This window comes from Microtus pennsylvanicus, chromosome 6, assembly GCF_037038515.1.
Source record: "Microtus pennsylvanicus isolate mMicPen1 chromosome 6, mMicPen1.hap1, whole genome shotgun sequence".
NCBI classification, from domain to species: domain Eukaryota; kingdom Metazoa; phylum Chordata; class Mammalia; order Rodentia; family Cricetidae; genus Microtus; species Microtus pennsylvanicus.
Genome location: NC_134584.1, coordinates 8,928,518 through 8,942,509, shown reverse-complemented (window position 1 = coordinate 8,942,509; position 13,992 = coordinate 8,928,518). Strand labels below are relative to the sequence as shown.

The 13,992-nt window shown below is 45.2% G+C and overlaps 1 protein-coding gene across 1 annotated transcript in view; it reads right to left on the bottom strand.

Annotated features, from left to right (window-relative positions):
• Positions 1-13,992, bottom strand: part of Adcy2 (adenylate cyclase 2) — a 343,570-nt gene that overhangs the window by 28,300 nt on the left and 301,278 nt on the right. The window contains exons 18-19 of the mRNA XM_075975732.1: positions 10,949-11,118; positions 2,713-2,797 (exon numbers count right to left, since the gene is read on the bottom strand). Coding sequence (XP_075831847.1) covers positions 2,713-2,797; positions 10,949-11,118 — 255 coding nt within the window. The remainder of the gene's footprint in view (positions 1-2,712; positions 2,798-10,948; positions 11,119-13,992) is intronic.

Here is a 13,992-nt window from a genome sequence, read left to right as displayed (position 1 = left end):
TTCAATGGCTGTTATTTCTGTAAGATAACACGAGAACATTATCTTTTACATGAGAATGGAGATTTGATACAGAATCATGGGACTGTAGGGCGGGCAGAGCTGATGAGAAGAGCTAAAGAGCTACTTGGTCCCCTTGTGGAGCACAATGGGAGTTCCGCTCAGCCTCTTTGAGCCAGAGTTTAGCTCTGTAAACTTCCTGTTCCTCAGATAGCTACCATATCTCAAATTGTGTCAGGCAGGGAGCGCGTCACAAGTGTTTGGCGACCCTCAGTGCTGTGTTACAATCAACACAGCCTCATAGCAGGTTCACGCTCTGCCCTATTTCCAAAACCCACCTCGAGGAATAAAAGAGCTTTCTGTCTGCCTTCACGGACAAAATCAGGGATCATGAAGGGGTTTGACTCATCTTTGGGTCCAGACACCCGAAAAAAATGTCATCAGCCTCACTGCGGGATCATGGAGACTGCCCTGCTTCATGCTAGGAATGCACCTCAAATGCTACACAGACTTGACATGTGGCATGCTACAGTTTAAACTAGAGGTAATATGGGCTTCTTCCATATTCCTAATTTAGCCCTTCATTGGCTAAATCAGACTCATAAACTAAATTTTTAATATAGCAAGTGTTACTGTAGAGTTTTGTACAGAGATTGGATAAGTTTTCTTTAATTTTCTTAGATGTATTTATTTTATGTGTATGTGCGTGTGTCTACAGAAATGTCTGTGTACTATGTGTGTGCCCACTGTCTGTGGAAGCTAGAATAGGGGCACTGTATCCCCTGGAATCAGAGGTAAAGATGGCTGTGAGTCACCACATATGTGCTGGAAACTAAACCTGGATCTTTTGTAGGAGCCAAAGTATGCTTAACTCCTGAGCCAACTTCCCAGCCTGGTCAATGCTTTCCTTAAGCTCATATAACTAGAGTGAGCCTTAGGCTGCTGATTTGCTCAGAAAGCAAACCCATCTCTATTGCTTCAGGAGAAGGTGGCCATGGGTAAAGGAGACCACACACCCATAAAGGTAGCTTGCAAAATGCCTGTTCTTCTGTGTGATAAACAAGCTAGGAAGTGGTCATGGATGCCACAGCCCTTGGAGATCTCATGTAAGCACAGGCAGCTGTTTGTAACATATCTGTGATTTGGAAAGGGTGTGGGAACACAGCTTTTCTTATCCCAGAAGACTCTTCTGTAACAAATCATCCCTGTGCTGGCTATGGACTGAGGCTTAGCCCTCATTCCTGGCCAGCCATGGTGTTTCCCATGCGCCTCATGCAGACCTGTGAGTCACAGCCTGAGGTGCATAAGTGACCACAACGAGCTACTCCACCCCTTTGAGAAGCAATGCCTTTCCCAGGTGTCTGGGATATGAAGTGCGTGTATCACTATCGTAAAGAGAAAAAAGGGATGACCACAATCACAGAGTGGTACTGAATGCTGGCCTTCCCCATGGCTATTAAAAAATGGGTTGGTGGGTGGGATTCAATCTGGTTCTAGCATCTTCGAATACTCTGGGATGGGAGGTGATCTGACTGGTGATGATTATAGAGACTTTGGACATGGCGTCAATGGTATGACACGGAGAAGCAGGCGGCTCGCCGAGGGGTTGCTATTTCCCCATGACTGAAGCTCATTCTTTTCTATGTAATTTACTGGGTGACCCAGGAAGCGCAGGGGTAAGGCTGCTCCATGACTGAGAGCAGCAAGCCGGTCAGTAGTGAGAACAAGCAACAGACAAATGATCAAGTCACAGGAGAAGTGGGAAAGAAATGAGCCCCCAAAGCAGACAGGGTGTGGCAAGGCCAAGCCACAAGGCAGAATGAAGAAATGCAGACACAGGGGGGCTGAGGTGGGAGAAAAAGGCTCACACAGGGTTTGAGGGCCCCAACTAGCTGAGCCCAGGGACTGCCATTCTGCAAGCTCCCAGGAAGCATGCAGTTCATCCTGCTTAGGTGTTAGAGGACAGTCCCAGAGGTTGCATGTTAGCCAATGAAACAGACTCTGCCCAGCTGTGCAGTTGTGCTACCTAGAAGAAAGCCTGGAAGCCAGACTGAGAGTCACTTTGTCTGTGGGTATTCACCACAGAGTTCATGTGCTTTTCTATTGGTTTACTCATGTTAAAGGTTCGGTTCCTTTTAACCCAAATCATTCATGGCTTCACAATGCCGATACCCTAGGCTTTAAAACAGATATTGGGGACGGTGCTGCCTGGCTTCCAATACAATCACTAGCAGCTGACTGTGTGCACAGGCATAAACATGGTAATCTTTAAACTCCACTCTTTATAGCCTCTCCCGCGAGACCAGGAGCAGGCAGAGGTTCCAAGAATGAGGAATAGTTTCATTTGCACCACAGAATAAAGGTTTTTTTTTTTTTCTTTTTTTTTTCAGAGAACCATGTTTTGAGGAATGGCTGCAATTGAAGCCAAGGTGGCATGCTAACTCTGGGAAGAAGTGTGCTGTTCACTGTGACCGACCCACACCAGGGTCTGTAGTTTCAGCTGTTTGCAAAATTAATTGATTCCCATCTCTAAGGTCTGAAGTCTCCCTCGTGGATAAACAACCTTTTCCTTTGTATCTGGCCCACACCTTGGGTGGCTACACTTGTCTAAGTAATTAGATGATCTGAAACATTCTTTTTTTTTTTTAAAAAAAAACAGAAACATGGCTACAGTGCAGATCTGCACCTTAGGAGGCAACAGAAAGAGCGTCTTACCTGTCTACCCAGGACGAGCAGCGTGATGAAGAATATAGAGAGGGACACGGAGCCCATGGTCTTCAGGTCTTTCCAAATGCCTGGTCTATTGAAGAGAACAAACCAACAGGCAGACAGACAGATGGGCAGACAGATCAACACAACAACACAACATGCATACAAAACTTAGAATCCCAGTACTGACAAACTCTAGAGTCCCCAGTCATTTACAAATTCCGTCCCAGTCAAATGCACATTTCAAATATATCACAAAATCCCAATTTGCATAAAAACAGCAAAAGGCTGAAGTCCACATATTGAGGACACAATAAAGGAAAACATGTGTGAATTAATACAGACCTTTACTCTGCACTGAGCTCTAAAAGATATTGCAGGAGGGACCTGAAGAATACCAACCCATTCTATTAATGCTTGTGAGATAGAGATTGATAATTGGATGTATGGTTTCTTGATGCTTCCATTATTCCTCTCAGGATGAGAGAGTATGTTTGAAATTGTTGACTGTGTAAGGTATAAAAATGAAATAAGGAAGTGAGCTTCTACAAGTCCCTCTTGCTTGTGACTGACAAGTGTGGTTTATATAACATTCTAGCACACTCTTAACACGTCTGTGCAATTCTGCACCACAGAGATAGGAATCCTGTTCATTGCTAATCGAATGGCTGATCTAGACAAACGCTGGCAATTTGCGGTCAGCTGGGCTGTGCCTTCCCTTCCCAGTGCAGCAGTCAAGGCAATGCCTCCTGGCGCATCTGCAGTAATGCAAGGAGACATCCACTGCAATTCTTGGCAGCTGCCTGCATTTTTCTGGCAAGCAACCTCCCCACATAAGTATAAGGAAGAGCTGGAAAACAATGGGTACTTTGCACAGATGCTGCCCCATGGACAACGTGGTGGCTGGCAACCGTTTTCTTCATTTGCTTTGTGAGCTTCCAGTTTCCTCACATAAGGTTAGGGGCGAGTGAGATCCTAAGAGAACTGGACGTAGCTCAGTGGGCTCTGAAGTAAGGGAGCCAGGACTGGGACTATGAGCTGTGGGACTTTGGAGAAACCCTTGTGAATGTCATCCCCATCTATCAAAGGTGATATCAATGAAAACCTTACGGGGTCATTCTGGATACATTGGTTAGCATACGCCGGGACACAGACCGACCCACGGCATTCTTTCTAAACGGCACTGCTGATTTCAGTATTCAGTGTACGGTGACAATAGAAGGAAATGGCTAGAAGACAGGGGAACAGGAAACCAGCAAATCTCACAGGCAGAATGCAACATGAGGAGGGAAGGGAGGGCGGATTTCTGCAGGAATCACCCATTCCCGGTGACCGAAGAACTCTCCAGAAGAGCAGTCTGTGATTTTGTGCTTGTCCCTCTGGGGGACACCTGCTGTGGCTGTCAGGAGGCCGACCTCATTTACCACAAGGATGTCTCAATTGCTCCAAGAAGCAGGAGGAGGGTGCAGGGCTGCTTTTCTGTCACTGGAGCTGATTTTATGGCATGGAGTTCTTCTTGGCCTCAGGCAAATGTGCCTAATGGCACAGTTTAAATGGCTGGGGAAAGCAGGTATCTAACAACAACGGTGACATCAGTGAGCTTTAAACTCAGTTTTCTGTTCCTCCGCATCGACCACATGGACACCATGAGGACTGGTTAGTAAGAGCAGAATAGCACAGCCACCATCCCCGGAAGGTACAGGCTGGGCTTTGCAAGTGCATGTTCCCTAGCTTTGTAAGCCACCGGACAGAGACAGAAATGACAGGTTCCCCTCCCTGCTACCACTCCTCCAACACCAAACTAAGAATAAAAAGCTAAGCACACAGGTCAGAATTTTGCAGTTTTTTTTCAGAGACACAATAAAGATTCAATTCCCTTAATTCCCTTTTGATCTCTCATTAAGAGACCCATGGCCTCAAATACAGAGACAAGGGGTCAGAGTCAGGCAGGGTCTTCTTATGAATTCAGAACCTGGCTAGGTTTTCATTTAACACGTGGAGAGTGCGCGTAAGCAAGCCATTGGGATGTTGTCTGGGGATGCCTCACAGGGACACCTCATGAGTAACTTGGCAAGGGAAGGGGTTGACACCATAGTTCCTCCTGTCTTTCAGACCTTCCAAACGACTTAAGACAGCAGTGAGCTGGAGGAGGGAAAGCAGCAAGGGGGAGGCTTTCTTCATTTGTCTTGGAGAGGACAAAATCCAGACTTCAACCCACCTTACAAAAAGCCGCACACAGCCTGCAGAACACTGGGGCCAGTAGGTGGATGGCCCTCTCTGCTGTGAAACTTCCTGTCCATCACAAAGAACCGAATTTTCTCAAAATGTTCTCTCCAAAGTATCTTTTACCGAGTAAGTAAAATGAATGGTCAACCTGTTAACTGTGGGCTGCCTCTCCAAGGGGTGGACACTTGCAGACAAAAGATAGGATTCAGGGCTGGAGAGATGGCTCAGAGGTTAAGAGCATTGCCTGCTCTTCCAAAGGTCCTGAGTTCAATTCCCAGCAACCACATGGTGTCTCACAACCATCTGTAATGGGGTCTGGTGCCCTCTTCTGGCCTGCAGGCATACACACAGACAGAATATTGTATACCTAATAAATAAATAAATATTTAAAAAAAAGATAGGATTCAGTTCAAAATCTGAAAGCTAAATTCGCACATGAAGATCCATTCTGGGGTTACTCTTGGGTTGCTGTTCAAGAGCAGGTAGATGGGGCTGGCAGCAATAGGCGCAGCTAAAGCAAACTCTGGATCCATTCCTGAGAGTTTGCTCCACTGTTCTGACCACTGTCAGCTTCCGACCGCAGCAGCAACAAAGGCCCCATCACCGAGTGGCTCCAAATAGAACCACAGTGCTCTTTCGTAGACTTGGAGGCTGGGAGTCTGAAGCCAAGTTGCATTTAGAACAATTCACCTCGGAAACTAGAGCACCCTTGTCTCCATCCAGCTTCTAGGGCTCTCTTGGGCTTGCTTCTGGGTCACACCAGGGTCCGACTTCATCATCGCTGGGCGACCTCAAGCGCTTGTGTTTGTCTCTTCACCAGGCCATAGTCTTAGAAAACTGCAGCCATTCTGGCAAGGGGGGCACCTTTGATCTCATTTTAATTTAATTTTCATCTTCAACTATCTGATTTTCTCATAAGCTCACATTGTAAAGTCCTGGGAATTAAAATGTCAATGTATTCTTTATCTTTTTGGGGGTGGTGTGTGGAGTGTCATAACTTGAATCATTGAATGGGTTTAGCCATTTATATAAAACGATAGTTCTCATACTTTTAACCCAATATTATTTCTCTCTGTTCTACAAATATTTCTCTCTCTCTCTCTCTCTCTCTCTCTCTCTCTCTCTCTCTCTCACACACACACACACACACACACAATGCACACAATGATTAATCTTCTTTGATCTCCTGTGGTTGGGCAGTGGGATATCAGGTCACAACATCACTGATTGTGAAGCCAGGAGACGCAGCCAGTGTAATTTTAAATGTTTCTGACAGCGATTTCTAGCAGGACGGGGATGAATGCCTTCTTTCCATGCATAGGCTGGACTCTGGGGGATTGGGCCCCACACACGCCTGTAGTCACACACTAATATGTAGCTGGCTAGCCCTCGGCCTGAGGCTGCTAAGGAGCAATCATCCTGACCCTCAAGATTTAGGAATCCTAATGCACAAAACACTCTGATAAATGGGGTGAGAGCGATAGAGAAATCAGCGAACAGTCGGTCTCTATCCTGTGAGCAAACTGCTCTGATGGGGTACACAGGACATTTTCATTACTCTGGGGAGGAAAAGCAACCTGGGCAAATGGACACAAATATGATCTCACGGATGCCAAAGATGCTCCCTCGGTACTGAGGGAAAAGGGCCCTTGCTGAAGACTGAAGCTGCTCCAGATCTGGCAATGAAAACAGAGACTGAGGTCAAAGGGCAGATGAAGGGTTACCATGACAGGGTCCCGAAGCTGAATAAGAAAGCTTATTGCTGGGTGTGAGATAAGAGAACAAGATGGTTAAGAAGAGGGACACAGTTCTGGGGCTGTGACCACAAGTTGGCTACCTCTACCCCAAATTCTTGAGCGACAAGTGTAAGACACCATTGTCTTGATAGTCTTGCTTCTAACACAGCTGATTGTAACAGAATAAACTGCAAAGCTGGTTCTAGCCAGAAGCTTCCGCCTATGAAGTCACACCATAGGCAAGGGTCTAAATATGGGGTCACCCAGAAGGACTGTGGTTACATCTTGGTGGCCAGGTGAACTCTCTGACATGGTGCAGCTATGAGTTAATCAAGTGCAAATGAGAACGGAGAAATTAGTACTTGACAGCACTTGAGTAAGGTTGGAGGGCAGTGACAAGTGACCAGCAGTTAGCTGGTAGACAAGGCCAGCCACTAACAAAACGCAAATCAGAGTGGATTAAGGTTGGAGGCCAAGAGACTAGCAGCTAGTGACAGTCAAGGCCAGCCACTAACAAAACATGTATCAGAGATGGATGGACAGAGGCTTCAACCACCCCTAACTGGGTGGGTATCAGGTGAACAGGACATGAACATTTCGCTGCTGGGGCTAGGGGTTGTCAGCATAGGACACGTGGGCTCTCTTTTCCCATGATGCCCCAAGAACTAAGCAGCCTCAGTAGAGCTCACTTTAGCCTTTGTCCAGGTTCCACCACAGCCCTGTAACCCCAGACAACGGACTTTTTCAATGGCTTTTTCTTCCACTCTGGGAGTTTTTTTATTTTTATTTTTCCTCAATTTCTCATTTCTACTGGTGTGGACATGGTCTCACAGACAATATGTAAAGCTGTTGAATGAACCCAGATATATGGGAACAACTCATTCTGCACCTTCCAAACATATCCTTCCTGTGAAGTGACGCAGAAGAAGTGTTTATCTGGTGCCGGGATGCTGCTGACCCGCCACAAATGGACCGTTAGCGGCACGCTTGCCCCATGCAGTCTGATGTTTCCTCCTGAAAAATCTTGCCACATTTATGAATTGGTAATGACACCTTTGATGTCATCTTATGAATTATTCAGTAGCAAAAGCTTTTCTAGTGCTGGCTTCTCCTTCCTTTGCTAGCCCTCTTGGAAAAAGAGAACTCAGAAGAAGATGTGAAGATGCCAAACATTTGCACAGCTGTACAGACTTTCTTTGTGTAGTTATCATGATGGATGCCAAGTTTGCCTTAGTGAAGGCCCCTTACCAGACCATGACAAAGCATGCTGGTGAGCCTTACATGCCAACTGTGTTCATTTGTTGGCACTGTCATTAAACAGAGATGGCCCTTCTTCAAACTTTCTTTTGAGTGACCTGGCCTCAAGGAGCTGCAGAGGCAGGAAGTAGATGGGGCAGGGGTTCATTATTGTCAGTGTTTGGGACCTTTGTACTGTTTGGAACATATTCTGATCATATTTATTTATTGTATTATTTATTCATTCAGCACCAAGAACATGCTAGGCACAGTTGTAGGCATAGCAGTACTTCTGGGTCTGACTAAATTTGAGAGAATTAAACTCAAGACTCTGTGCGTATATGTGTGTATGGCTCTTCAAACAGGTCATGTTTAATTTATTGAGGACGAAAATGGTCAATCTTCATTTCCAGGATGGAAACAAGACAGAAGAGACTTGGTTTTTGGCATACCTCTGGAGGGAGGGCTAGAACTGGGTGGCATCCCCCTGAGAACATTCAAGAACAATGAAGGACAATTCCAGAAACCCCTATGGAGAGGAAGAATGCTGACCTATGACAACCGAGCTTTGGTAGGAAGCCAATAGGGTCAAGAAAATGTGGATCAAGGAGGGGATGAGGACACAGTGCCTGAAATGAGCAGGGGAAGGGACATGACCAGATAGGCTTCAGCAGCGCACTGGCTCCAGCAGAAGGCCCATGTTTTCTGGTCATCTCTAAGCCAGTTACCCCCTGGAAGGGCATATGGGGTTCTGGGATTTGAGGACGCTCCCTCTCTGACTGGAGTGAACTCTGGCATCTGGACTAGAAGGCAAGCTTCCGAACACATTCCACTTTCTCTTCAGCACAATAAAACAGGCCAAGCGTGGAGAAACCTTGATCACTCACACCAAGCCTTGAAAGTGCAGGAAACAGGAAACATGGGCATCTGGGGTGACTAAGCTACTCTCAGGGCTTTCTATTCGGGGTTCCCTTGGTGTTGGGGAGACCGTACGACTGGAGGTGATGGGCTATTCCGTCCCTTGTTTCTATCACTGCTCCTTCAGCAGAGGAATGCATTTAGGGACGAAAGAATTCCCAGATCCTACAGGTGTCTGTTGGAGAAGGGCAGAGCTCTCTGAAGGAGATTCCGAACAGTGACAGGTGTAGCCCCTGAAGAGGATGCTGGCTTCTACCAGTCATCGCCACTGGTGCGAGGTCACTGGAATTCCAAAGCAAGGGTGCAAAGACACCCCACAAATACGTAGCAGCCGCTTTGCCGCTGCTGAGCCTCTTGGTGATGGTGTCTTTTCAGTGCATAGTCCCATCACAGGAGCGATAATGTCCTCATGCCAAGCTTTATAATCCAGTTTCCCACTTTGCGCCAAACATGTGACATATCTCAGCACTTTAAATTTAATAAAGGAAAATTTAATAGGTCCATCAGTGGTATGCAAAAGCCAGTAATGGTACATTTATCTAGGGAAGCGATACAAGCTCGCTGGATTTAGTGGAGAGATAATAAAGCTTGCTTGCCTGGGGATTTTAAGAATTTATAGGAAAATTAACTTCTAGTTTCATCTTATCTTGGCTAAGGAATAATTAATAATTATTATTAATATCAAGGAATAATAACATTCCCTTTAATACAGTTATGCATTTCTCTAGCTTCGTGCCCTCAGCACGATTACAGACTATCAAGCTTCACAGCACAGAGGATGGGGAAAATTAAATTAGGTGACAATAACTGTTGATGCCATGTTTCTGAAAGTTTCTGTATTGATAAGAAGCGCTCAGTGAGGGGTCACCTTGCGCACCTGGAGAAGAGGTCACACGTTATCAGCACAAACCATCTTTCCGGGTCAACATTTCTGTGCGCCTTATTTGAGGACTCTTAATATTAAAAACTGGAGATAAAATCCAGTGATAGAGAACCTGCTTGGAATGTACAAGGCCGTCCTGCGATGAAAAATAAACTAAAAAAACCCACAAAAATAGAGGGATGATATGAAGGAAAAGGCGAAGTATTCACAGAAAATTCCCGATAGGCCTAGAAACCAAGGCTTGGCAGGAAACACCTTGCTACTGAGACGTGAAATGGATAATATGATAATTAAGATGTCCTCTTTCAAGTACGGATCAAGCATTCTTTAGAAGTTTCTGGAAGTAGTTTGGTAACTGAAAACTTTGTGCAAACACTACTGTCAACCCATGAATGCTTTTGTGTGATGACTGTGATAAGATCCTTTTGGTAGGATGCCGTCCTGCATCCGGTCCTGGGGAGAGTCAACAGGATTGTATTTCTCTTGGCAGTCAGATTTTTTACAGTGCAAGAAAGTTTCTAGGTTTGACCTTTTGCTTCTGCACAGTGGTATTTCAGAAAACTCTACAAGGAATCTTCACACCATGACTTGTGAAAGCAGCTACTTATTCTGTCTAGTGCTTTTCCTTTTTAACTGAATGACATTTTGTCTCCAAATCTCTCTCCTGGGGAGACTGAGTGATTTTCTGGGTACGGGTTTGGCTGCTGTGAGTGGCTATGTTAAGACTGGTATGTAGAATGCTGAAATGTCAATATTTAAACACCCCACCATATATTGGACAATTCTGCAGCCAAGAACCGCCTAGGGAAAAATGCTAATAGGGCCGAGGCAGGCAATCCCAGAATGCTGCTACCACACAGTATTTATGAAGATGGGCATGGCGCTACACATCTGTCATGCTGTGCTGGCCTCTGGAAAGGCTGAAGTGTGTGAATTATCGCAGCCCAGGAGCTCAATCCAGCCTGGGCAACACAGGGACACCTAAGGGGGCAGGGGTAGGGTAGGAAGGGTTCATATTATACAAATCCTTTCTCTTAACTCTGGCATATTCTCGACACGCATCTCTCAACACATATTCTATTATCAAGAATGAAAACACACCTCATATTCCTGAACCATCATTTCAAAGAAACTCACTGCGATTACTGAGAGCAGCAGCTTTGATGAATTTTCACTGAACATAAGATCATAAGACCGTAACAGCCACGAGTGTGATAAGAACCAACGGAGCAGGTCTACCCACCTCTGAAACAGGACCTGGCTGTACGCATCCAAGACATGGGCGTGGGTGTGGAGCAGAATGGTGTTGTAGCCCACCAGCGCCACCATCATGATCAGCATTTTTAACTCATAGTTCACCCTCAGGAACACAGAGCAGGAGATCAGGCCCAGGATACAACTGTATATGAAGTACTGGGACAGGAGAAAAGGACACACATTCAGGGTCACTAAGAAACACTGAGCTGTTGCATCTGGGGGTACCATCGAACAGACAAGGTCAACATGAGAGCTGGCTGGGGAGGCAGGTGCACATCTCTATCCTCTGACCTGATGGTTCACACCTGAGTGTGTTTTTCATGAGATTCTGAAATAATCTGGAATAGCAAAGAGAAATAATAAAAAACACTAGTCAAACACTTCAGAAAAAAATCAAAACTACCCAGACTGAAGACATGTCATCCACACATGTCATTTTTTTTTCTTGAAGATGAAAACAGAGGGCGCTGAGCACACTGAAGGGATTTTCAGAGACGATATTAGGTAGAATCTTTCTCGGCCTTGTCAACTTGTTAATTCACGCAAGGATTTAAATCCCTGCAGATATCTCCATTAACAGCACCAGGCTACCAGGCATTTTATTAAAGGAGAATTCATAATTCAGAGTAGACCCTCTCTGAATCAGGATTTAGGCTGAGGATTTGATCCAAGGGTCAAGGTCAAGCTCTTGGACAGGTGCCATAAGGATGCTGGGACACTGCACCTCAGACCCCAGAAAGGTGTGTCCACTTCCTTGATCACCTCCCCTCTGTCTGTCACACGGAGGCAGGTGTGGAAGAGCCATGGATTCAGGCCCGCTTCCATCACTCATTATCAGCCCGGTGACGTCTGGCTAGCGACATAACTGTCAATATCTCAGCGTCTTCAGTGTACAATGAGAGTTGTGACGTCATTCTTATAGATTCCCTGCAAAGAACAGATGCAGGAAGTCCAGCTTCCAAGACCTGCAGCGAAGACAGACTTGCCAAAGACAGGCACCTGCCATTTCTGAAGGCTTTCTGTTGCTACATCACGGAGATCTGAAGAACAAGGAGCTGGGCTTCACCTCCAGCATTTCCAGGACAGAAAGAACATGGAAGAAAGGGCGAGCATCTTAGTTCAGTGACATGGATGCATGCACCATAAGGCATCCAGATGGGTTTTCATCACAGGGATGCACCATTCATGAACTGGCTTCACTCTAAGTCACGCCCATGGGGCTCAACAGAAGGCTACAGATGTCAGCTCACGAGTTCTGTTCTCACAGAAGAGGAAGAGTTGGAAAAAGTTGCAGTGGCCTTAGAGCAAGGTTCCGCTTTGTGATGGGGTGCTCAGTTGAGTGGAGGCATTGTGCAGCATCAGCGCAAGCCCTTTACTTTGGAGAACTTGCATCTCACACTACTGTTTTCAGAGGAGACAGCAACTGCCATCGGATGATACACTGGGTCACTCTAGCAGAAGTCAGAGTTTCCTTGCGTGGATGCCTGGCAGCCAGTCCCTCCTGAGGGTGGCAGCATCTTATGAGACAGTGAGTGTTGTAATACTAAACTGTTCACGAAAGACTACTCCATGTTGGTTCTCCACTGCTCTGAGCCACCACAGAAAATAGAAAGAGACCAAGGGCCATGATGGGATTATTCAGGCCAGTGTGGTCAGGTGAAATAAGAGAAATGTGGACACGTAAGCAGCAAAGCCTTCGTCTCCTCCCGGCGTGTTTCTCAAAATCAGCCCTCGTTACATCTTGGGTGAGCAGTTAGGGAACCTCAGGGGGCTTCTGAAGACCCATGGATACAATACACTTTAGCACTGTCCTTCTTTGGATAGCTCCGGGGTGGACCAACATCTCTCTGGGGAACCCCAGGAGACTTGATAAGAATGTTGATAGTAATTTGATACAGCTAATTAGTGTCATTAGACTCTCACAGAATGTAGGCTTGCATTGAGTGTTTTTTTCTTTTTAATTGGCTCTTTTTAGTTTTGGTAATCCACCAGTGTATTTTTTTTTTTACGAAGTGTTAAAGCAGGATAGATTTTTAATAAAGCAAATTAAATGTAAATACGATCTTTACAAAAAGAGTACATGAGGTTATGACTTGCAGCCTGGTGGTTCCTTGCTCAGGGGACACAAGGACCCCAAGCTGTTCTTCAGAGCTGTGAGGTTGTCCTAAGAGATGAACATGGTGGAGCATCTACCTGCATCTCCTGGGCCATCTGATTCTCACAGAGAGCTCCTTTCTGCAAGGAAGGGTCCTGTGTCTCCCTTTTGCCCCTCAAAGGGTGATGGAAATGATGCCAACCACCTCAAAGGGCTCACGTGGAGATAGAACACACGTGGAGATCACAGATGGTAACACAGAGGGCTCACGTGGAGATCATATACAATAACAAAAGTTCAGAACAGGACCCAGCCCAACCAAAGCTAAGTAAAATTTATGATTTTGGCATAGGGATATTACAATTTTGTCATTGTTTGTAAGGACTTGGAGTGTTCATAAGTTGTCATTTTAAAAAGGGGTTTATTGCTGTTTTATGAAAGTTTACAGCTAGCAGCATCTGATGTTAGAATTAGAAGTACATAAAACAACACACATGGAAAGGGGAGAGTCTAATGGTCCCAGCATCCACAGTTGGCCAGTAATATCATCTCTATGTGTCTCTCCATGCTTCCGATATATGTTACTATACACATTATTACAAAATTGGGATCATGTGCCTTAGAATGGTTTTAAGTAATACTTTTTAGCAAGTTACTATGAATGTATGTTATTTATTGAATATTTTAAAACATCTTATTCAAAGGCTGAGTTTAACTTAAAGGCTGTTTGTAACAAAATGAATTTTTAAACATTGTGCTTATCTACTTTTAGTATGTAAACACTTGGACCAAAACCTTTGTGGGGAAAACTGTTCAATCTTTAAAATTAATTCCCACATTGAAGTTTTCAGTGTAAAGAGTTGGTGTGCTTTTATATTTAAAACAGCCAATTTTTAATAAAGTAATTTTATACTGTAATTTTTACAATTATTATA